Source organism: Echeneis naucrates, chromosome 15 (genome assembly GCF_900963305.1).
Source record: "Echeneis naucrates chromosome 15, fEcheNa1.1, whole genome shotgun sequence".
Classification (NCBI taxonomy): Eukaryota; Metazoa; Chordata; class Actinopteri; order Carangiformes; family Echeneidae; genus Echeneis; species Echeneis naucrates.
In genome coordinates this window covers 18,863,595-18,888,855 of record NC_042525.1, presented here as the reverse complement: position 1 = coordinate 18,888,855, position 25,261 = coordinate 18,863,595, and the positions used below count along the sequence as shown (strand labels likewise).

Here is a 25,261-nt window from a genome sequence, read left to right as displayed (position 1 = left end):
CAATCACTTATTTCCTTTTGGCTTTGTCAGTTGATTGCGCTGTTCAGAAAATTAGGTTGTCAACCTTTAAAGACAGAGTTAAAAAATAATAATAATAATTAATTTAAATTCTAAAGGAATTAACAATGAAAACATTTTAAATGAATTAACTACTTAATTCTTTTAAATGGAATAAAGAAAAAAAAGTCTAGGTTCATTATTTTTTTCTAAGGTTTTAGCATTTAACTGTGTGTTTCCCTTTTGTATCTTATACTTTTATTTGTTCATACTCAAAATGAAATGTTATTTTAACACAAATTCATTCAACACAAAGTCAATAAAGTCAATGCTGCTTAAGTATAAACTTGATCATATTAAACACCATTCCAAACACCATGAAAGTGAATAAAACATTGCACTGATCATTTGCATCTGTGGACTTGAGGCTTCTTCTCTCATAAGATTGTTTCTCTGAATGACTGGGCACCTCCATTCCTTCTCAGGTGCTCTAAAATCAGTGATATTGACTGATCAGATGACAAACAGCTGCTTTTCTGCTGTTGGTGTGTTGTTCTCCGAGATCCATTCTGAGATTCCGGTCAACAGTGGTCTTCGTTACCTTCAAACATCACACTGAGCTTGTCAGCAGTACAGGCCACTGTAACATCAGCCAGGAAGCCCTCTGGCTTGGACTCATCTCATTTTAGCACCTGAGCAGTTAATGCAAAATTTTACATGAGTGTTATGATATGTGATGATGAGTTTTTGAATAAATGACATTTACTTGCATTTATTTTCAGTTTATTATGAGGCATTGTTTCGCATGTTCTCCATTGTATATGAAATAATATTAGAATTCTAAGAATAGTATAACTTTCATTTTGTGACATTTGAATTGAGGTCTCCTCCCTGACTATATAAGCAGTTGATTGTTTAAAAAAATAAAATGAGTGCATCTTTAAAACATAATATAACTAAAAAAACACTTAACGAAGCAAATGTTTAATCCAATAATATATATTTATAGACATACCGCGTTAGTTTATCTATAATATTTCTAATAAATTGTCAAAAAGTAAAATGCTCATAAAGAACAGTGACTTAGACTTTGTTGCAACAAGTGATATTTATGGCCACCTCCCCAAATCAACAATATTCTTGGCGGATGTGCTTATATTGGAATCACTGTTATTATGAACGGTGCACTGTATTAAGGCTGGAGAATGTGCAGTCAGTCTAATGGCTGCGTTGGAATTTAATGGAAAATTATGACTTATTTCGTGTAGACAAATGTCAGATTCATTTTCTGGCATTTAATGACGATGATGTGCAAACGTCAGGCCTTTTTTTCCATCACCCGTTTCTGTTTTTCATGAATGTTTTATTCATAATGTCAGAACTGCCTCAGTGGATGTTCTCTATGTCAGAGACTATCAGCGCCACTTCTCCTCACACACCGAGCCAGAAATAGGAGACGCAGCTCGGCTTTTGGCTGTTTAAGTTCTCGCCTCTATTCAGCTATTCCTGTCTTTAGAACAGCAGCGTTGTTGTGTGTACACTTTGTATCACATAACAGAATTAACACTGTTACCTTGGCAGTTGTCACTTGGTTGAAAGCCCCTCTAAGATATTAAAACATTTCTTAAGACATGACAGACTGTGAGACATTTTGTGTAACTTCTTATAAATGAAAAACAATAAGCTCAGCTAATTCAGGGCTTTATATTGTCACCAGAAATGTCAATATTTTCCATAAAAATAGAAACAAAAACCACCATCAGATCAACAGCACACAATATACATGGATTTAAATCAAATTTAAATTCAGGTTCTGTGAATAAACTCTGCAGGCTGTGTGTGCAACAAGCTTCCAAATAAAAATAAACAACTTGCACTTATCCAAACAAATGACAAAATTTGTGCTGATCAGTCATGACACAGCAGTGGAACAAGAACTGATAAGGTACAGAAATTAAACATCCCCAAACATCTTACTCAGTCATCACCTGTGAACAAAACAAATACAACAGCTGAAACGCACAAGCTGCCCTGCTCTGTCAGCTGCACATGTAGAGCAAATGCAGGATGCAGGATCTGTTTTGAGGTCACTGAGTCATTCCATGTTATAATAAAATATGTACGGTTAATATGTCCTTTTTGACCCAGTGTTGTTGACATGGATCATGGTTCAGTCTTATTTAATTCTTCTCCTGCATGATGGAAACTCACATTACCACGTCAGGTTTTATAATAACTTTGGAACTTGAATGTCACCATCTTGTTTTTACAACCAATATTTGGAAGAGAACTGAGAACTGAGAGCTGAGGAGGAGTGAGGGCTGGATCTGCTCTTTGCTCTACTCTGATCGGGTGGTACAGTCAATCACACTGTAGTCACACGCCCTAATTCATCCCGTGCTTTATGGTCTGTTCACCTCTAAATGCAGATTGCAGCAGAAGTGACTGTTGACAAGCTAATATCCACGTTTTCGCAAAAATGTCAACATGAAATGAACACCATGCTGTATTGAAACTTGAAACTAGACACTGAGTCGTTAAGTAAACATTTACTGAGCTACTATATCAAGAGAGAAATGGGGACATTTTCACATAAAAATCTGTTTTTACATCCAGTGGAGTCACCTCCTTGTTGTCGTTAGATATAAAGCAGGTTAAGGCTCTTCAGCTCTGGCTTCTCCTTTCAGTCACAGAATGAATGCTCTCTTTTATTATCAGTTTATCTCAGGAACCCAAACCAGAGCTATCAGCCAACTATCAGTAACGCTGACTACAAAGTGCTGCTCAGTGTAAATTTGTGTTATCCCTTGGGCAGGTCTGCGCTGATACATCATAACAAATACCCAGCGAAGAAGAACCAAATATGGAACTGTTTGATTACACTGCATTTTACATAAAGCTGAGTTCTTTAGTTCTTTACTTCTTTTACTGAGATCGTTACATAAAAATCCGTCTCTGGCTGCTTACCTGTGTCATTATTCAGCTGTTGGCCGCAAAACACTTAGGATCATTATGTTATCTCTTTCTCTCTCTCTCCCAAAGCGGTTGAGGCAGATGGCCGTCCTCCCTGAGCCTGGTTCTGCTCGAGGTTTCTGCCTCTTAAAGGAGGTTTTTTCTTGCCACTGTTGCCAAGTGCTTTCTCATCAGGGGATCTGTTGGGTCTCTTTAAATAATTTATAAAGAGTTTGGTCTCGACCTGCTCTATATGTGAAGTGCTTTGATGTAACTTTGCTATGATTTGGTGCTATATAAATACATCTGATCTGATTTGATTCATAACATAATAAAAACCACTAGATCATTGAACAGTGTTTTGCTCTGGTGTTTTCTTGCAGTGGTGATAAAACAGCTGGAGTCGGTTTAACACATTCTACTTCCCTCCATTTTCTTGTTATTCTATAAAGTGAAGTTTTCACAAACTGGGTGAGCATTGATTTCCGCTGTTCTACAATTTTTCATTTTTTTTTATGAATTAATGAAATGTATATCTTGAAATGTTGGGAACAATTTGTTTTGTTTTGTTTTTTTCTTTTCAGCTAATTCCACCAAATTGGTATTGACTTTTTCAACGAAATACAACTCCTTAGACAGATGCAAAAATAAAACAATTTAATAGTTAAAGGTTCCCAGGCTTTGAAATCTTTGTAATATCTTATTTCAAAAGTGATGGAAGAAGAATTTCAAACAATTTTTACAGCCAAGCACCATTAAGAAGTATTTAAGTAATGATTTTTAATTGATAATAAGCTGACTCATTAGCCAGCTGTGGAAGATATTCACGTCCACTCTGGAGGTTTGTTCTGGATCTATTTGTTTCTAGTTTACCTTTCTTTCACCCTCTCGTCGTGCTAGATACAAGAGCTCTGTTGGCCCAAACTTAAAAGTTCCTACTTGTGTCCTTTGTCTTGGTTACTTGAGGTCGTATCGGCCTCTCAGCATGGCCATTCCCAATGTCTGCTGGTTTTTACATTGTTTTGAATGACACCATATACAAACAGTGTAGGTGATTTAACAGTTTTTAATTATAACTTTTGTACAATAGATTTTACATTTTCACAAGCTAAGAAGTTAATGTTGCCTGCTGAATGCTGAGCGAGCCTGCATCCCCACAAAAGCAGATGGAATGGAGATGGACGGCAAACATATTCACCATCTTTACCTTTTTTGTGGGCTCTTAAACATCAGGAGGAAACAGTCTCCAATTTCAAGGCTTCTTCAGAGACAGATGAAGCAGTGAACAACCTCTTTAGTCTTTGCCCCATCTCATGTTCCAGATACGACTCTGGGATTCAAATATAAAATGATCGGACAACATTTTAAGACACAATTCTAAGAAATGTGATCAGTCCCAGATTTTTGCAACTCTGAGATTGTTTCTTGCAGTAACTCATGACATTTCTCTTCAACTCTCAATCCAAACTGCACACATTCAATCTGCAGTATGTAACTCCAACCTCTGCTAAAATATACCATAGAAAAGTCTTCAAATGTTATGGCATAGAATATATTTGTCTTTAAACATTTGATTTATTTCCTTCACAGTCACCATGCAATGACAATTTTCTTCCTTGCTCAGCTTCTTGTGACTGTCATCATAATTATTTCAGCGGTAAAACCAAAGAAATTACTGTAACAGCACAGGTGCAATAGTCAGAAACAACTGTCAATCTGTGGCTGGTCCATTTCATTCAATTCAACTCACCTACGCAATAAAAATTTGTAAAGTATAGAAAAATAAGTTCAAATCTTAGCTCAAAAACAAAAAGAAAAAAAAAAGTCAATACTATACTGAAGCAATATCATGAATGAGGCTACAGTACAAAACAATATGCTGAGGAAATACAGTTGTATAGAACTACAGTAGGAGAGTTACATTGATATCCTTTATCTCAGATGCAATAATATTCCATAATCATGTACATACTGGGTGAAATATACACATAAGTTGACATAAAAAACAATATTCTGGTTTATTCTATTTACTCTATGTTGTATCAGGATGTCAAAATAGCTCACAATGCTCTGGAACAGAATATCATTAGACATTTATTTTGTCCAATTTATAGTTTCAGCCATGTACATACAGTGCATATACCATGTTTATGCTCAGTAAATAACATTTAGGTCCTACTATACATTAATCATGTTCTGAGAAACTACAGAAACCCAAGCAGCGTGTCGTTAATGTTCTTGATCGGTGTTCACGTGTCAAACGGTAAAGTGACCTGTTGATCACGCCGCAGTGATGAACGCAAGCATCCAGAGCTGGTGCCAAAAAAAAAAAAAAAAAAAAAGAAAAAGCATCACCTCCATCTGAGAGGGTAATGACAACAGACCCTCATCTATATACGACAGCCGCTTGTTGCATTGCGTTGGTTGCAGTGCTGTGGGGGCTTTAAAACATAAAATCAGAAGCAGACAATAACGCTCGGAGGATTTACGATAATTGACCATTTGTTAAACCCCGCCCCTAAATGCCCACTGTCCAATTGTAGCTTAGCAACTGTAACTATGAGCAGCAGGACTGTCGAACTGCACTGGCATGCACGAGATAGTACACGAAGTAGCACGGCATGCTAAATATCCAAACAGATGGAATTGGTTAAGGACTGTATCAATGCGCTGCTGCTGGCAGCTAACGTTAGCATGCTAACTTTCAGCCGCAGTCGCTGCTGCAGACAGTTGGATTCGACGCTGTTACTTGGTTTCTCAAACGCAAACATTTAAAGGAACAGTTCGGGAAATCTCCCACTGAGGGGTATGTCAATCCAAACAAGGGTGAAACAGTTTCGTGATGTTTCTCGAAGTGGTGCGTGATAACTGGTAGAAACAACAAATGAATCAGTTTCATGTTAAGAGACTTCCCGCAGGATGCTGTATCAAACATGTACTCTTACAGCCCAAAAATAAATAAATAAATAAATAAATAAAAGCCATGGCAGACGACATGACTAAACCATTACAATTATGGTTAAAGTCAGACTTCCCCACGTTTGAAATGAAATGTACCGTTGGGGATACTGTAAAAATATAGCTCGATAAAATATAGAACATAGCTCTATCAATTTAATTTCAATGAGGAGACGGTACCTTTTGTAGCGTTAAATGGGGTGACATTTGGACAAAAACAAATGTAATAAATAAATAATGTTTATAATTTTTCACCATATCCTTTAAATACTAACACTGTCTCTCAATAGCTCTCCAGTTTGCATGGATTGCTAGATGTTTTTCTAGCCGCTAAGAGCTGTCAATGTCAGTCGAAATAATACAAATTAAGCTGGAGAATTTCCCAGTCAACACAAAGTCATTCACTGGATCGTAATGAGTGCATTTGTTCTGAGAATTACCAGCAGCATCAAGGGTGATGGTCATCTAGGTAGGTGCTATGCTATGACAGATGTGGGGACAGTGACAGGGGCTCGTGGAAGTCAGCAAGTGGTCAATTTAAGGTGAGCATTCCCAAACGCACGTGGACAGTTTCACAGCTGATGCAAGATGTGGCAACACTGACCTGACAGATGAAGATGGTGTGGAGTCTCAGAGCGACGGAGGTGAGAGCTACAATGGAATACACTCTACAACAATAAGCTTACTTTTTTTCATTATTTATTTATTCTTTTTTTTTTTTTTTTTTTTACATTTCCTCAGCTCTGGTCTGATTTTGTGGACGCAGTGCAGCAAAGCACATCAAAACTCAACTTTTAAACAGTAACGCTCACATGAAACTGCAGCAGCTTCTCTGTCGCCTTCCACAGAGAAACGCTGAACATGGCTCGGACTAAGAGTTACACGTATGTACAATCACCAAAGAGTGGGGTGGACGCTGACATCCACAGCAGCACATCTCCTACTGTACTGTGATCTCCCACTCTGTCACACTGTCAGCACAAATAAAAGGAGGAGAAGCTGGGACCGTACATGTTCGTGTGTGTTTTTGTCTGAATGTGTGAAAGTGTGCAGTATGTATTTGTGGGTCTTTGCTTGTGTGCTTTTGCTTGCGGCAGTGTGTGTTCAGTATGAGCTACAGTGAAGACAATTTCGGCACAGATGCTTGTAACTTTTCTGAAGGAAAAAAAAGGCTCTTGAGTGATGTTTTTTTTTGTTTGTTTGTTTTTTTTTTTGTTTTTTTTTCTTGGTAAATATTCACAGACTGTTCATTCACCTAAAAAAAATAAATAAATACCAGATCACATGATTATCAAAACATACACAAACCACAGAGGAGACTGAGTAACATCTAAAAAGCTGCCCATGTGATAAAATGTAGCTGTTACTGAACTGACTGTGACTTTTAAAGCGAAAGATCCCACCTATAGCCTCAACACACAAACAGACGCAGATGAAAACTGCCATTTCTGCCCAAGTGAGCAACATGAAAGCTTTAAATCCTTGTTTTTTCCTTTTTCAACTAACCCAATACACACAGCCAAACTGAGTTTACATGTATAGTCGATCACCGTTTTAGCACAGAGCTGCAGTGCAAAAAAAAAAAAAAAAAATCTTTAAAAGATCAAAGCTCTCCAAAATGTAATAAAAAAAAAAAAATGAAAACAAAATGGGAACCCAAATCAAGACAGATTTCATAGGGAAAAAAAAGTAAAACTGGTATTACTGAAAGAAAGCATGTAACTTCTTATTTTCCTTATTCTTTTATACAAATGTGTGTTTGTCAGTCAGTTGTAATGTGTCGCTGTGAAGCAGAACGGCTACAAGTCGCCCAGCGAAGAGGCCGTTGGCAGGATGCAGTAACACAGCCAGAGCAGTGAGGGTAGCACATACACCAGGCCTGCAGGCCGTCTGGAGATAGCCAAGTTTCTTGGGATGGCATTGGATGTACTTGGACTGTCTATCTGAGGGTCCTGAGAGAGAGGTAGAGAGAGACAGGGAGAGATTAGTGAGAAGGAGTAAAAACTCACTTTTCTTGTTAGATTTCTCATGATACAAACTAATTGTTTATTTATTTTTTTTTTTTGCATCACTACATATTCAAGTTAACATGATATGATTTAGTAAGCCATTCAGCTGGACATATCTGCCGTTGTTTGCAAAAGGGAAAGCCTAGTGGTGGCATTTAATCAGTTATGGTTTGATCACATTGATGTAAAAACAATTACAATTACAATTACAGCTCAGAGTGTCTCGCTCTGAGGCTCCACCTCTTATAGGAGGGAAGCTCAGTCAGTATGTCATGTCATGTAAAAACCAAACCAAAAAAAAATTTGCTGATGACTGATATTTTTGTTGTAAAATGAAAAAAAAAAAAAAAGGTTTTATTACCCAGTCATTAATTTAACAAAAGGTTACCTTGTTTCAAAGATCATCAGCAACTTTCTAATTTTAAAATGCACAAAGTGTAACACTTGAAAAAGTAAGAAATAGCAGGCACCGAAATTAATGTCATACTAAGTATATATCTAAAATTTTACAGTATATAGTTTATGGAGAAAAAACAATAAGCCTGTGAGCTGATCACACTGCTTGTACTCCAGCCATCCCCTTGTTCTCAAAGCTGAACAATCATCCTGAAAATGTGTTTCCACTGAGAAAATGGCTTCAACTGGTCTGAATATCCATATTGCTTAACAAAGTTACATGAATCACTTGTTGCTGGTGCCTCTGGATCGTGTCTGGAGCACAGGGCCCTCTTTCATGACAGTTTGATAAATGATGATGAACTTCAAAAACAATAGCATCAAACTCTGCCAAGCATTTTAAACAAAGAGTCACTGTAATTTTTCTGGGTTTTGGCTCTTTATTTCTGGATCACACAACCTGATTATGATGTTTACCAGTGTGGACATCCTATACCCGCTGGGACACACCGTCACCTAAGGTTGCAGTTTAATTCATGCAATTGTGACATGTGATATTTGTGAAGATATTAGACTGTTTTGTTCAATAATATCATATTTTAAATACCCTCTAAATATATTTATCTGGTAAAAAAAATCAAAAGGTTGTTTTAATAGATAAAATGCCATAGTGGAAACTTCCATTTGTGTGTGTGTGCAGTGTGTACATTTGCATGTGCCACCATGCATAGCAAAGCAAATGGAGGGCCTCAACATCGGTCTGCAGCTTGCTAATAAAGCTGCAAGCTAGCAGCTGGGTCATCTCCTCAAGACCTGCCCCTGCTTCTATTAAATGTCACTCCAGTGCACAACAGTGCCTTATAATTGTACAATGACATTTACAGTGAACTTTAAAAGCCACCAGATAAGTAACAATCTCATTTGAGCCCCAAAAAAACACAAAGAGCAGGAGTTTACAAAGGAGGCCGTGGCTATCACTGTAAGAGGAAAGTCAGAGACTTCCAACAGCATGGTTGTAGTGTCTGTAATGATGCGATGAACTTGAGGAATTTATTTTGGTGTTAAATAAAATAGCTTCCTGAGATAAACTGGAGAAGGATGAGTTGTTAGCAGGAGTTTAGAGACTTTGATATTATTCCAAAGTTAAAGACACCATACACTAATAGGAGTTTTGACTCCCTTTGCAGCCAGCGGTGGTCAGAAAATGCAGCATTGCCTTGCACATTCAGGTTTAACTGTCACAGCCATGCAGCGTTTTTTTTTTTTTTTTTTTTTAATTGATCAGAACATAGTTTTCTATGCAAAACTTCATTCATTTGTTTTTATTTGTAGCGCCTTCATTTAAATCTGGTTGTTCACTGAATGCATTTTGTTATGCAACTGACAGCAAGCTTACCACACATAAGATGCCATCAACAGTTGAATTTGACTTCAATTTCTGAGCCTGCAACAGCAAAACAGAATTAGAATTAGAAAAGAATTAGAATCCGGTCCAAAGTCCATAAATCAGAAATAAATTGATGAAGATTGTTTCAAGACTATAACTCAGATGATGATTTTCTATAATTAAGTTAAGCCATCAACAGTGTAGTTAGACTGAAAACATTCTGGAAACAGATTAACACAACGCAGGGGCTACACTTCATATCCTCCTCACATCCAGTCTGCGTATTTAGAAGAGATCTGTACTGATCTGATCATGAAAGCAGGTAAGACACTGAACTGGAAAACACTCCAGTAACCATGGAGAGTTTATGCACAGTCCCGTAAAAATCTTAAAGCCACTGATATTTACACTCAACAAGACAAAGAGAGAAGCTGCGAGCAGAAGGACCGCCTGGACCAGACTCTGATTTCATCTTCATCATCATTCAGTGACTGTCCCACACTGTCGGGGATTTTCCTCTCTCTTTCTCACAATCACATACCCACTCTCTCCATGTGCGGAACAGAATGTTGGATGGCCTCAACTACTGATGCTTTGATTACTTTTCGCCGTACTGAACATTACTAATGGATTATTAACATGACAGCATGTGCTGTGTTTCTGATAAAACAGGGGATTGGGGATGTGATGTGATTAATGTCCGTGCTTTTCAACTAAAACTAACCAGTGAAGGTTTGGTAAGATGTGACTCCTGTCCTCTGAGTTTAACATTTCAAATAAACTTTCGCATTGAAACACAAGACCTCTTCATTGTTTAAAGGCAAAAAACTAGACTATCTTTAGAAGTGAGTCAGACTGGCTGGTGGCAGGGGAATAAAGTTCCCTTCCACCATTCACATTGATTATTTGTTCCCTCAAACACGGGCGCAGTGGGAAGACAGTGAAACACATTAGCAGCTTAAACATAATTGGTAATGATTTTTTTCAATATCCACTGTCAGTGTTTTTAAATCTCTCCACCTCTATGGATAAGAGAAGGTTAAGGAAAGATTGTGGTTATGGCAAATCAATGATTATACACTGATGTACAGACCAGGTAAGATGATTACGGTTAATAAAGAGGAAAACTTTAATAACAAGTCAATGACAGAACATAAAGACTGGCCTTCGGCATCCCACTCCTTGTCCTCCACCTCTTTCTGCCTCGTTACTCTGATAGCAAGCTGGACATGAATTCTAAGGTACAGATGAGTACATTATAGGACAGTGAATTATAGATTAGCAGATCATAGAGCTACAGTAAATTCCTGGGATACTGTGCCGAGTCATTGAAGAAACTGGAACGTGAGTCTATGTATGACTTCATACATATTTTCTTAGCAATGAAGCGATGAAAGCAGCCTGTGACATGGTCACTGGAGAAAAAAAACTTTAACTTTAGGTTTTTGGTTTAAGGCCAAGAAACAGAAACAAGTAAGAAAAGATCATGGTTACAGTAGAAAAACTTTAATTGTTGGCCTGTAAAACAACACAAAATCCATTGCATTAAAAATAGACGCACTAAAACCCCAGCCATTTTCTTCCTACCTGCAAAGAACTTACTTTAGTAATGTAAGTAGTAAAGTACTTTTTGCACTAAAACGTTACAGTGTGATTTATTGAATCCTGTCAGATTAAATAGAGTACTTTTCAGAAATTATAGAGCTGTAACTTTAATATTAAGGAAAAATGGAATCATGTAAAACACATTTTTACCAATCAACTCATATCAAACCAGAGGCTAAACACACAGCAACAACAGCAACAACAGCAATAACAACGTGAAGCATGCTTAGAGGTTACTCTGGACCGCCCTAACTATAACCACGTACCTGTGAGAACAATCACATCATGAAGAAAAAAAAAATTATAAATGTGCAAATAAATGCAACATTTGTCCAGTTGATGACACATCACATTGATAATCATTGTTATCTCTGTGTCTGTACACTTCAGGGATATTTCTAAACAGATCAGAAGTGATTGTGCTGATTGCATGGTGAGCTGATGTGCTGATTTCCTACGCAGGCTCTGTAATCAGCCCCCCACCATCTTGGCCCTTTCAGTATATATATGTCTATATACTGGACAACATATATAAAAATAAAAATGGCTACATATACTGTAAGTGTCTCAAGTGTCTCATATTATTGTCTTTTTTTGTTACACTGTAGAACTTTGAGATTGTGTTAAATGTAAGTGCGCTACAAATAAATTATTTCGACATTATTGCTATCATTATTATTATGGCAGAAATTGTCAGGGACATGAAACAGTTCAAGTTCAAGTTCAAGCATGAAAACTGATCTCATTTCATGTTCACCTTTACAGCACTGTGTTCATATTGTGTTCATAACTTTGTCATAATGAAAACTTCCGTAGAAAAGGTCATAGCTGAATCAAACTTAGCGATGTTGGTGCAGTTGGTTTAAAGCTTAGCATCTGCTTTTTACTTCTGGTGATTGTCTTTAAGGCTTCAAATCCTTGCATCACGATGTCGGCATGAACGGAGATGTTCCTGCTTGAAAATATTACAATTTCATGTTGCAGTATGGAAATGTTGGTATTCTGGTAAGGTTTTATTGTTTTTAGCTAATATAGTTAGACTAATATGCTTGTTTTTGCCTTCTGTTGCAATGGGTATAGCCACGTAAAGTAAGAGGGGCGAGTGTCCATAAGCTTTTCCCTCTACCGACACCCTTTCAGTTGCAAACTTATTCATTCATTCATTCAAAATCCTGTTGCCGAGGAACCAAAGATGATGCAAACTTATAGGTTGGCTAACAAAAAAGGCGGCCTGCATACTTTTCTGTATTCAGGGTGGATGCTATAAGTGAATGCAGCTCCAACTTTGGCTTAAGGGTATTTATGTGTGTGTGAGCTCAGGCTCTCGGGTGTGACAGAATAACAAATGGCTACAGATACGGGATCATGAATTCAGACCAAAGGTAGGGACGTACAGAATGTAGCGGGCACGGTAATACAGAAACTGAGAAACAGTGTTCTGTTATTACGCTTTAACTTTAGCACTTAAAAAAAAAAGAAAAAAAAAAGCCAAAGCTCAAGTGGAATTATGTCCATAAATCATGGTGTGTTCGCAAGGTCCTGTAAAAGACCCAAAGTGAGAAACAAGCAGAGAGCGTGGCAGCAAAAAAATATAAGATGCCTGAGAAAGATGATGACAAAACACAAGTCATGCTTCATGATGAGGGTCCCATCTGTGTTTAGAGCTATTGCTTTGACAAATTAAAGGTGTTTTAACGTCACAGAAACAATGAGAGAAGACAACAGTAATGTTTGCTGCTTAAGACTGAGCTCGTGAAGGCAAGTATGTGCGTTTTGGATCAAATCAGTCGAACGTTTAAATTATACGAATGCGAATATGGGGGAGCCTAGATTCCATTCAGAAAGTAGGCTCCATCTGCCATTCCACCGGTTTTAGTTTTCATAATGTCTCCACCAAAGGACAAGTAAAAACCAAACCCGAACAAATTCAGAAATTTACAAGGGAGAATGGAGAAGTCTTGTCCACCTGAAGTTGAGGCTTAAGTGAGGCTTAATTTTATGGTTGTTCTTTTGAGGAGTAATCATGGCAGTTTTTTGTTTTTTTTTTTCTCTTGAATATTTGGAACCAGAGTCTCCGCTGCACTAATTACCTCACCGTCATGGTTGGCAGAACCATAGATCCTTCCAGGCACAAGCACAAATGTGTCAGACTGTGTTTTCTGGATGAACTTAAATTGATGTGGTCACAAACTCCAGGCATGTACACTGTTGGATCAGCTGTATACATTAAACTACTGTTTACAACAGCATAACAATAATCCTGAGTTGCCCATAATGCACTGTTAAACTTTTTATCCCCGATCATCTGTATATATATGTGCCAGCTGCCACAGTTCACCTGCAGGCAGGAACAAAAACCTATGTGTATGCTCACTGGCCGTCTTTCTTTGTTTTTTCAATCATAAACAATCTTTTTTCATTTGACTTTCAAGTGTCTGAATCTGACCGCCCCCTGTTGGATCCAATAGCAGGCTTCAATCCATAGCTTTGATTCTGATTGTTAAATCACATACAAAAACTACTTGTGCGAAATAACCTTGGTTTATGCGAGAAAAAAAAAAAAAAGTCCAGCTCCTACCCTCATAAGATTAATTTTCCATTTGCACGCTTTTGAAAGTATCTGTCTCTCAATCCTGTGAGCACCACACAGAAGTGTCCTTTGACCTCCTTGGTATTTAGTGTGGAAGTTTTGCCTATAAGCATATAAATATTGACATTACTCGCCCTTTAATAAGAAACAAAGCGATTCTTATTTCCAATTCAATAAGATTTGGAGGCCAATAAATTTAAATATATGTGGTGTTTTATATTTGCCTAATACCTGCCTGTTCTGAAAAGTCATATTAGCATGTGGTAGATTTCCATATTTGTCTGGGGCACTTTCTGCCAGTTTTTGGAGTCAACTATATTCATAAGAACAAGATGATCGGGCCTTGGGGTTTGTAAACCGAGTGCTGATGTGTATGCAGGTATGTGTCTGCATTTTCTCTTGAGTGACTGTCTGTGCTTTATTTGTGTTGGCTCTGCTGATGGTCCTGCTCTGATGAGAGTTGAAAATGGTCCTTGTAGTGTTTTAATTTCCTCTGAAAACTTAGTGGGAGGAGATGGCCTCTTCGCTCTTTGTAACGCTGGTAGTGACACAAAGGCAACAGAGCAGAGAAATTAAAGAGAGTAAGAGACCGAAGAGAAGAACTGAAGCTACACTTTGGAGTATAAGGAAGGAAGACGAAAAGGAGAGCTGCAAGTTTCTAATTTATTTTGAAGAGTGTCGTCAAAGCCTTTTGTCAGAACATTTCACAAAAGAGTCAAACTCCATTTGTGAACACTGACAAAGGGCACAGTAAGAGGAACACAAACCTCACCAGGAGCTAAGGAGCTTTACGCTGGGCCACCTTTTTTTTCTTTCCTCCTCTTTGACTCTTTCAAGCTGAGGTAAATGCACTGTTGTACATGTTGATGGGTTGCCATTGCATTACTGGTAATGGTTGTTATCCTGGTTTCTGTGTGTGTGTGTGTATGTCTGAGCGAATGGATCTAAAAGAGAGAGATCAATGAGCAGAGTGGAGTGAGTCTTCTGACAGGGCTGTCCCCAGAGTGTGTCATTACAACAGCGCAGCCTGTCTTGATGAAAACGCACTTTCTACACGCACACACAATAACACTTAATCGCACACACATACATGCATGTAAACGCATTCCAACACATTGAGTAACCATATACACATACATACACACTAGAAAAGTGGTTTAGCAACAACCCTCTCATTAACTTGTACTTGACGTCCTATCAGAGCAATGTAACAGCACACATGCACCGGTACACCACCAGAGCTCATTAGAACTGGAAACTGTGTGTGTGTGTGTGTGTGTTCGTGTCAGTGAATATGTGCACTTACTGAACTAAACTGTCAGGCCTGCATGCCAGCTCATACTTAGAATATACGTGTGTTTGTCTCAATGGGGCAGTACAATTAAATTTAAGACTTGTTTTGCTGAAAACAGTTACAGACATTGACACAAGTCAAAATATGTAATTGCAATCCGTTATGAACCAAATATTAGTTCTTGGTGATATATCTAATGAACAGCAACCTTTTTATTGCAATACGATTATGAATTTATATCATGTTGTTCGATTTAGTCTTTTCTGGTTCCAGTCAGGGCCCAATTAATAGTGATTTTAGACCCAAGCTCCAACTTTAAAGCTGCATCAATTTTTATGGTTAGCAATGTATCATCTGACTCTGCCTGTAATGTGAGGGGGTAGGACCAGGATGTCCTGGTCAGGGTCTGCACCGAATGGGAAGTCTCATCTTGACTCCAGCCCCTCCAGACCCTTTCATTCTAGTCTTTCCCCTCTTTACTCTGTCCTGTATTTCTCTCTCCACATTCCTGATTAGATAAAGTTATTAAAAACAGCCAAACGTGTTAAATCCAAATCACGTATATCACAGAGCTATTTTTTGACCTGCAACTTTACTCTCACACCTTGTAATTAACCCTGCCTCCAGTGGCAGACAGGCTGATGTCAAACTGTCAAAGCTCTGACAGGTCCATCACTAGGATTGTAACTATATGGTGAATGTTGCAGTGTTTGCCAGCTGAAGAACAGTTTCCTCAGGAGTCAACGGAAACCAAAATGTATTTTTGTTGCATCACTGGAAACTCCCGGTTGATACTGGTGTAGGTTTGTGTAGCTGGAAGTGTAAATGAGCAGTTGTCAATACATTTAAGAATCCAAAACAATTTTTCAAGCTGGTCATTTTTCAATATTTGCTGGATGCATTATTTCCCCCAAGTAGAAAATTAGTGCATAATCGATTACGACATGCCAGAAGGTGAAAACTGGTTTTGATTGAAGAAACGCAGTAGGTATAAGTTTTTGTGTTGAAACAGTTGCAGAATAGAGGTTTAATGCAACAGTACAGACACTCATCTGTCTGAAAGGAAGTAATGCTTGATGGTTGTGAATGTATTGGCCTTCTTGAACAATAACAACAGAAACAGTTAAGATGGTCATTTATAAACACAAAGATTAAGGTGGATTTTATCTTGAATTTACAAGAGGATTTTCTCTAAGCGTGTGTAAACAGTTAACAGCTTCAGTGATTTTATGGTGCTGCGTTGGATTGGAACGTTATTGAAGGTGAAATGGCTCTCCAAGTCTCTCTCATCGCTCTGCTGGTAATGACGGTGTTATCTTCACCTCCTGCCTGACCCAAGTGCCCATTCCCTGTGTTCAGGATTGCAACAAGTAAAGCCTCTGTTTCATGAAATAGGTCATTGTTGTTGCTGTAGAGCAGGAGCTGCTGAAGAAATACACAGTCTGTGTGCCTGACACTCAAGTTTTTGTGGAATGATCAGGGGAAATACAGACAACATAACCTGCTACTTTCACATGGAAACACTGATCTCCTGTATAACATTACTGTGTTTTCTTGATGCATGTATCTACCTCGGCCCCCTCCTGACCTGGACTTTGTTGCTTTAAAACTACATCACCGCACTTAAACCTTTCACTCCTGTCATCATTACTACACCAACTAAATGTGGCAACAAAACCTAACTATGAGATCATAACACCCTCCAGACAAACGACCTGTAGGTTTGTTGTACAAGGTGAAAAGTCTTGTTCTATTATGCACACAGAGCAAAGAGTCGCTGTCCTGCACACTCTAAGCTCAGTTTTGGTCTCCACTCCAAAGGAAAATATTTGCGATTTGGCTCCTAAGATTTCCACCATCTGATTAATAACTATAATTTGTTTTCTATCCATGCTTTTCAAAGGTTTAGTGGATAGCACTTACAATAAGGACAGCATTCACATTATATTTTAACATTTTTGCAGCTTTATCTTGACATATTTCATGTTGCGACAAAACTAGATAAACAAATTGATCCTACCAGAGTGTAAAAAAATTGTTTGAAAGTGATGAATAAGCAATGAGGTATGTGAAACTAAAAGAAAAGAAAAAAGACAAACAAACTGTCAGTCGTGAGAGCTGCAGCAGTAGATAAGTAGACACTGTAGACCTATGGATATTGCGAGTAATAGAAAAAGTTAGAAAATCAGCTGCATATATGAAGCGAATTGGCAACTCTGAAACTTGAGCCATTCGTAAAATCTTTCTTTCTACAAAAAAATAAAAATAAAAAAAATAAATAAAAGTAAATAAAAGGATCATATTTCTCTCACAGTAGCTAGAACACTTGAAACCATTAGTGTAGTTGGCCTCTGAATCTAAAGCTGGCTGGAGGCTGTGTGTGTGTGGTGTGTCACCTGTAGGCTGCCACAGAAGTGGTAGATTCCAGGGTCCGTGTTGATGTGGTTGTCGATAGTGTTGGGGTTGCGTTCGCGTTTCCTCTGGTAGGGAGTGGTGGTGGATGTGGTGGTCTGGACGGGGGACATCGGCTGCCACACTCCCACATCCGTCCCATTTCCAAAAGCCTGGATGGCATTCCCTACAAAGCAAAGCGGGGAGATCGAAGCTATTAACCGAGAGACCCAAATGAGTGGGAGGATGGTGATGGACGATGAACGATTTTCTTATTTCTAATAAGAAAATCATTACATAAGGGGAAGCATCTGTGACAAATACCATGAATGGGGTTGTTGATCACAACCCTGTGCAGCCAATACAGCCCCACCCCACCCAAGTATATATAGTGCAATTAAAAATGAGCTTGCATGCATGGCTAATGTCTCAAAATGTGGCTCACTTCAGAAAGAAAACGACGATGAGGGGAAATTGAGTATGTGGGAAGTTAATGAGCTCAAAGTCAGATTGTACATCAAACCTGAGAGGACATTTAAACAGCACATCTGACACACTGGAGTGCTCGATGCCTTACTGCTGGAACATAAAGCACAAACACAGCTGCCGCGCATCGGTTCAGCCTCAGTCCACACGTGTCAATACGTGCAGTTTGAAATCATTTCTCTCCTGCTGTGCCACTGTTTATTTTTCTTTTTTTCCTAAAATGTTCTTCTTAGTAAAACCCCATTCGCATTTTCTTGTTTCAGTAAAATGACAACTGAATGAGATGTTTGCATGTTGGCATTGGTGATAACATGTAATGTAAATTACACAATTACTAAATTACAGAGCACACAATTTTATTTTATTTTATTTATTTTATTTACCGGAAAACTACAATAAAACGGTTAAAGGTTTGTTTATTAGAAGCTGATCCTTATTTATTGAAAAGATTTTAATGCATATGTCTGTATGACTTGTTTTTCTTCGAGTAGAAACTACTACTTTCAAAAGAATGTTTTAAACGCTGCATTCTTTGATTTTTCTAATGATTATGGAAGCTCCAAGCATCTCTTGGGGAATCTGACTTTGAGGTAAGCTGAGGTAGTAAAGCACCACTTTGCACCACCAGAAATATCTCATGGTAATTCCATACTGGTCTATTTGTCAGTGAATGAGATCTCATCATTAATCACAAGCTTGCTAGTCCCTATCTTAAAATAAAGCCTTATATTGCACCAGCCTAAACCACAATTAAAGGTGAGTTAGAAGGTACTTAGGTTTTGTTATCACTTGGTTCCATTATAAATTCACCACACAGTCAAAAACCCGAGTGCTGATGTAGCTATTTACCATTAGAGTCCATTAGTGGCCCCATTAATAGCCTTCTATGGCTTTGATGTAAAAACACGCACACACACATGAACACATACCTGCACACATCAGAGAAAAGCTGAGCTTTGGAGAGATTGCTTGTGGACGTGATGATGTTCTTTCTTCCAACAGCAAATTATGACCCTGATACTGTGATGAAGACAAACTGAGGCGATCTGAATCGTGGGTCTTTAACCCCATAGAAAAATTCAAACATGCGCAATGAAATATGATTGTGTCTAAATGATGTTCCGTCTTTCAGTGTTATGCTTTGACAAAGTTTGTGCATTACACGATATGAATGTGAATATAAAAATAATAATAATAAAATATTAACAACACAAACATCAACAATAATTGCTGTTGTTATAATATTGCACTCATATGTTATTATAATATTATAACCATTATTATAATAACCTTTAAAATGCTTCCTCAGAATCCTTCAGAGATTCTTTGATATAAAAATAATTGAGCCTTTCCACTTGTCAGATGTAGGTGGTATTCAAAATAAAACATGCGAGAAACAAACTGTAATTTAGCTGTCTCACAATAAAATAACGTTCATCAAAGCAAACTGCCCTTAGCGCAAGAACAGCATCAGTCTATTCTGTCTGTACACATTGTCTTCAAAGCTGAAAAGCGTCCCACTAATAAACTACACAAAAAGGACTGGTGTTTGAAATCATTACATATGTATATCATTTGAATATGTGCTTAGAAAGCTGCTACTGAAAGTATATACATGAGAACAGGAGGAGTCATATGAACCAAGAGAATCAAGCAATACAACTTTTTTTCTTGCTGAAAAAGTCTGTCATGTTTTGAGTTCTGTCTAGTGCGTTCGGTTTGTGCTGTCACTTCCTGTTTTATTTTGAAGTCCTGGTTCTGTCGTGTTCCACGTTGTTTGCTTCCTGGTTGTTCCTTCCTGTGATTGCCTTCCCTGCCCTAATGTGGTTCACTTGTGTCTTGTCTAGACACTGTATTTAAGTCCTGTTTTCTGGTTAATCCTGGTCAGATCCTTTTCTCTTGTCCTTGTTGATGTCGTTTCTCTGTGTCTCTGGTTTGTTGTTGGTCTGCCTGCCTGCCTGCGTTTCTGTTGTCTCTTGTCACATGTCTCTCTGCTTGTCTTCCTGTTGTTCCTCCATCTCAGTTCTTTTGCAGTGTCTGTTATTTTGTAATTATGGTTTAGTTCATTAAAAATATTCATTTTCACACCTACCTGGTTCTCTGGCTCCTGCGTTTGGGTCCTAATTCCCACACCACCACCCCCACACAAACATGACAAATTTAGGTTGCAAATATCTTTGGGTGTTGTCAGTCTCAAGTCACTGTACCACAGTTGCATTGTGAGGCCAAGTGGTTATCTGCAGCACAACGGGCAACATTCATCCCTCAGATACTGAGAGTTTTGAAGGATGATGGTATATCTCAGTGGTGGTCAGTGATGTGCCCTTGACTTTTCTCAAGAGCCAGCCACTTCTCTTGATTCCTGCTGATCTGTTTCTAGATATTTCCTTGTGCAAGAGGGACCTGGATACTGAGTGCACTTGGTATCTCAGCAGGACAGAATTACTTTCAGTCATCTCAGCCATACATTGTCTGATTTCAGCTAAGACAGACGTCCGAATGATGTAAATTTTTCTGAGAAAGGTATTAAGTCCGCGTTTGACAGCTGACCAACGAGCTGTCAAGGACAAGACATTAGGATGTTAGCATGTATGTTACAGGGCTCACTTGTGTCTGGGGACATGTTTTAACACATGCTGCTCAGAGTCACCATACATGGCGGGGTCTAACCCTCTTGTCTCTCTTTGCCTCCCCCCAGTTGAACTGGCTTCTGTTTGAACACCCTCTGATCTAGAAAGAACCTCTGAGTTAGTTTCACTCTGAACATTCAATAAACGGGACTAAATACAGAACTAAATACTAAATAGACCTGGACTGTCCTTCGTTCCATCTGTTTTACACAAGTGACCTCATTCAAACACAAACGACACAAAATTCTCTTTAAATGCTCATGCATTGATCTGCACCGCCATACAAGTTGGTGACATTAATGCCCCGAGCCACCCCAAAAGAGGTCACCAAGTTTGGAAAAAAGTGTGACCCCCCCAGAACTGAACTGCTTTGTTTGCTTTTTGAAAACGTACTAGATTAGACGTCAGCAAAGCTTTGAACTGCAAGTTAAAAAGGCCTGAAAAACAAAATAAGATATTCATATTCAAGTCAAGTCAGCAGAAAAGCCAGCAGGGGAGGGGAGTGTCATGGTCGAATAATTTGAGTGTAATTTCTGATAAGTATTATTTGGGACCACACTGCACTCATGCGCTTCATGCGCACCACATAAGTGTACAGTAATACAGTGTATTACATGCATGTGACAGTGCTGACTTAAGTATCTCTTTGAGATGCAGCATTAATACTTGTGTATAATATGAAGGAGTCAGTTGGTTCAGATTGTGTGTGTGCTGGTGATTAGGAAAGCACATTGGTTTGAAAGCTAACTGTAAGTCAAAATATTTTAAAATGTATAAAAAGTTGTTTCTATGTGCCCGAGATGCATTATTCAGCACAAAATAAAACATTATCGATATCCTACAGCCCTTACATGTGCAACCGTTGCTCGCAATTGTAACTGTGAATATTTAATCTTTTGCTTATGCCTGTGAGCGTGTGATTGTTTCGCTGGTGGTATTGTGCCTAGACAGAAGAAGCCTGATGAATGTATTGTACATGTTGATCGGCTCTGTCCTCCCTGTCTCCTCACCTAAGGCCGAATTAGACGCACAGAGCACAGTGGCCATTTGTGTTAAATAGGTTGCATCTGATATTAAGCCTAATGCTGACATAAAAGCATCTGTGCTTTGCTGATTTCTATTCAGGAGATTGCTATTGTGAATTCAGAAAAAAATATTATCTAATTACTTATATGGGGCCTGTCTGACACCTCTTTTTTCATTTACTGTCCTCTTGGTTGTTTATAATTGACTGAGGTGGAAGGTGAAGGAGGTGGAATAAGCGGTAACAGAAACACTGCAATCACAGTTTTAAGTTTGTTCGGAGATTAAGAAATGATAAAAGAAACTACAAAATCTTGTGTGTGTCTGCCTGAAGACGCAGAGTATTATTAATAATGTATCAATGGGACTGGAATTGTCATCAACAAAGCAGCTACAATTAAAACACCAACAGTTTGGTGACAATGATTATTTACACTGAACAGACTCAAGCTGTCAAAGCTGAGGACAGAGGGGATCTCTGTCTAAGGTAAATGTGCTGTTTTTGGTTTTCATATATTCAACTCCTAGAAGGGAAAAAGGAGCATATTACTTTGAGGGCACAGCACTTATCTTTGAGTTCATTTGGATAATAAAGCTAAACACACACTCAAGATCCTCTGCTTCTGCTACTGTTTAATCAGGACACATAAAAATGTTTCATAGCCACTGCAGACTGGACAAGCGCACCATAGTATACAAGATGGAAAACAGTGTGTTGGGGCTATATCTCCCCAAATCACACAACGCACACTTGCACTTTAAAGTTCCCATATTGTATAAGTGTAGATTTCAGTTTCTTATTTGAATATAAATCAGGTCTAGGCTCTGCATTAATGCTGTGAACGTATCAAAGGTCTCAGTCCACAGAGAAATCTTAACATCTTGTATTTAGAAAAACATAACCTTCTAGCTGTCAGGGCATTTGGAACTTTGTGTTGTCCCAACAAATCCAAGTCAGGCCAACCTGGACTCACCTAACAACATTACCCACAAAGGTTTCTTTTTGTGTTAGTCTAAAATGTCCTATATTTGTTTTGGATTGCTCCGAAAATACAAAGCCAATCAGTAAAAAAAAGCTCAAATCCTCTCCTCTGATTGGCTGACTGACCTTGTTTGTTACTAGAGCTCTGGAGAGAAGCCTAAGAGAGGAGATGTAAAACTTAATTAAGGTGGATTTTAGCCCTCAAAATTTCATATGTATCTTCCGAAGGGTACCAACACATCAAATATAACAGACAGAGAGTAAAGTAGGGGACCTTTAACCTGTATGAAATCCTGACACTACCTCTGATGGACAAGTATGCCACATCCTTAACCTGCAATCCATTCTGAATCTATCCAGAAATCTGAGAAAAGAACTCAGATCTCAGTATGTGCTTTGAAGTCAGTCCCGCCACAAGACAAAAAAAAAATGTCTTGTCTGATTGCAGAAAGCACCTTAAAATTCTTGAGCAGGTATTTAAATGTCTCATTAAAGCTACCTGAGCTCCAATGTGCAGCTCACTGATTGGTCCTCTGGGAGCTGCATCATCTCTTCCCAGAACTGATGATATCAACACATTTGAAATCCTATTAGCTCAGTAGTTTCAACAAATAATAACTACATGAGCTGTGGACATGAAAGTTGAATGCTATTGGGTAGACCTGAAAATGTTTTCTGAGCTGAAATTCCAGGTTCTCAAAAACAACAGCAAACTCAAATCCAGTACTAAAATCAAAATTGTCATGCCTCTCCAAAATCTAGAACAAAAATAGCTCGATACGAGAGGTCAAACACCAATACACATTTCCTTAAAGCGCCCGGTCAAACATCATCATACAAAAACATCAACATAATCTGAGCTTCGCAAATGCAAAAATAATGGTGTGTTTGAAAGCATATCATCGGCCAGCTGCATCTGTCTTAGCATTGGCAGTCAGCAGCTTACAGATGCCTACATGAACACTTTATATATATGTATATTTTATGTTTACTGTCATATGAGAATGATGGTGATGTTGGACAAAGTGAAAAAATCTGAACACAAAGAGATAACAAAGAGGAACCACATTAGAAATGTTTTGAACACATTAAAGCACCAGTGTTCAGAATGCTAAAGCAGTGGTTTCAAACCTGGGGGTGGGGGGGGCTCTGAGGGGTCACAAGATAATTATCCACTGAAAACTTTAGGTTGACATATGACATCACTGCTGAACATGGGAGAAGGGGCAAGAAGCAGAGTAGCTGGCACCATAAGATGATGCTGCTGCAAATAAGTGCCCATCTACCGCATGAGCCAGCCATCATATCCTCAAACAACAAGATATCTATAAGAACATAAAGTCCTCTGTCTCTCTCTATCTGCCTCTGTCTTCCCATACTCTCTCTTTCTGTCTCTTTCTGACCCTGTAGCTGGCATGTGTCAGGACCTTCAGAGTTGTCAGTTCCTCTTACTGCTGAGCCAGCTTAATCAGAGTACAAAGAAGCAAGGGGGGCGGGAGGGGGCATGAAAAGGGAGATGGGGGCAAAGGGATGGGATGAGCAGAAAGAGGCGAGCAGGAGGAGAACAAGTGAAAGAGGGATTCGTAATGGTGACATAAGGAAGCAGAGAAGACTGGGAAAAAGACTCATTATGAGAAGCCAGAGGAAACACGCTCCTCCACATTGCCCTTCACCCCCATGCAGTGACTACAAGCAAACACCACACATATAGAGAGAAAAGACCCTTTTACGAACTAATTCAACTGCTTTGATCTCATAAATCTCATCACAGTGAGACACACAAGTGTAAAATTGTGTGAACATGCAGAATGGAAGGCACATCTTGTATACACAAACAAACGCACGCACACACACACACACACACACACACACACACACACACACAGATGCAGACTTACAAACAAGCACATAAAAATTAACACCTAAACACTCACAGACATGCACAATAGCAGCCTTTATTATCTATGGCAGCTCAACCTCATAACATTGACCTGTAAAGGGATAGCAGGGAAAAGAAAACAAGGGGAAGCATGGGGGCGAAAAAAGAAGCGGAGACAAATGAAATAATGAAAGAGAGAAGAGTTAGTGAAAATGAGGCTGCATTATGTAGGTGTTTTCTCATCAGGAAACTTGGAGAAGACAATCAAACCACCCACTTTGCCCATGTTCCACTCTGCCATGGCACCTTTCTGGAGCATAAGCCTGCTTAGGAACACGCTGACCAACTGAATGCTAAATAAGTGTAATGTAATAGCTTCCTTCATCAATAGAACTACCCATTAGCTTGATGCACCAGTGAGTTAACTTGAAAGTAATAGTAGGAAGCATGTGGTTGTCTAGAGGAATACATGATGGGATGACAGTGAACTGAAGGGCTCACTTATGACAGAGCCAGATTACTTTGGTTGGTTTTCAGATCAGCACCACACTGCACATAATTTTAATGAATCTGAATCAGTGTGAAAACTGCTTATTATATTTGAATTCCAACACAGAGGCTTTCTGATTCTGGAAGACGATGCCTCTCAAAGACGCCTTCAATGATGTCATTCCAACGTGAG

At 38.6% G+C, this 25,261-nt stretch overlaps 1 protein-coding gene across 2 annotated transcripts in view; it reads right to left on the bottom strand.

Annotated features, from left to right (window-relative positions):
- Positions 1 to 6,616: 6,616 nt before the first annotated feature.
- Positions 6,617 to 25,261, bottom strand: part of LOC115055219 (GDNF family receptor alpha-1-like) — a 96,330-nt gene continuing 77,685 nt past the window's right edge. For both annotated transcript variants that reach the window (XM_029520833.1, XM_029520834.1), the window contains 3 exons: positions 17,585 to 17,766; positions 9,709 to 9,756; positions 6,617 to 7,859 (listed from right to left, as the gene is read on the bottom strand). In XM_029520833.1, coding sequence (XP_029376693.1) covers positions 7,707 to 7,859; positions 9,709 to 9,756; positions 17,585 to 17,766 — 383 coding nt within the window. In that variant the 3' untranslated portion in view covers positions 6,617 to 7,706. The remainder of the gene's footprint in view (positions 7,860 to 9,708; positions 9,757 to 17,584; positions 17,767 to 25,261) is intronic.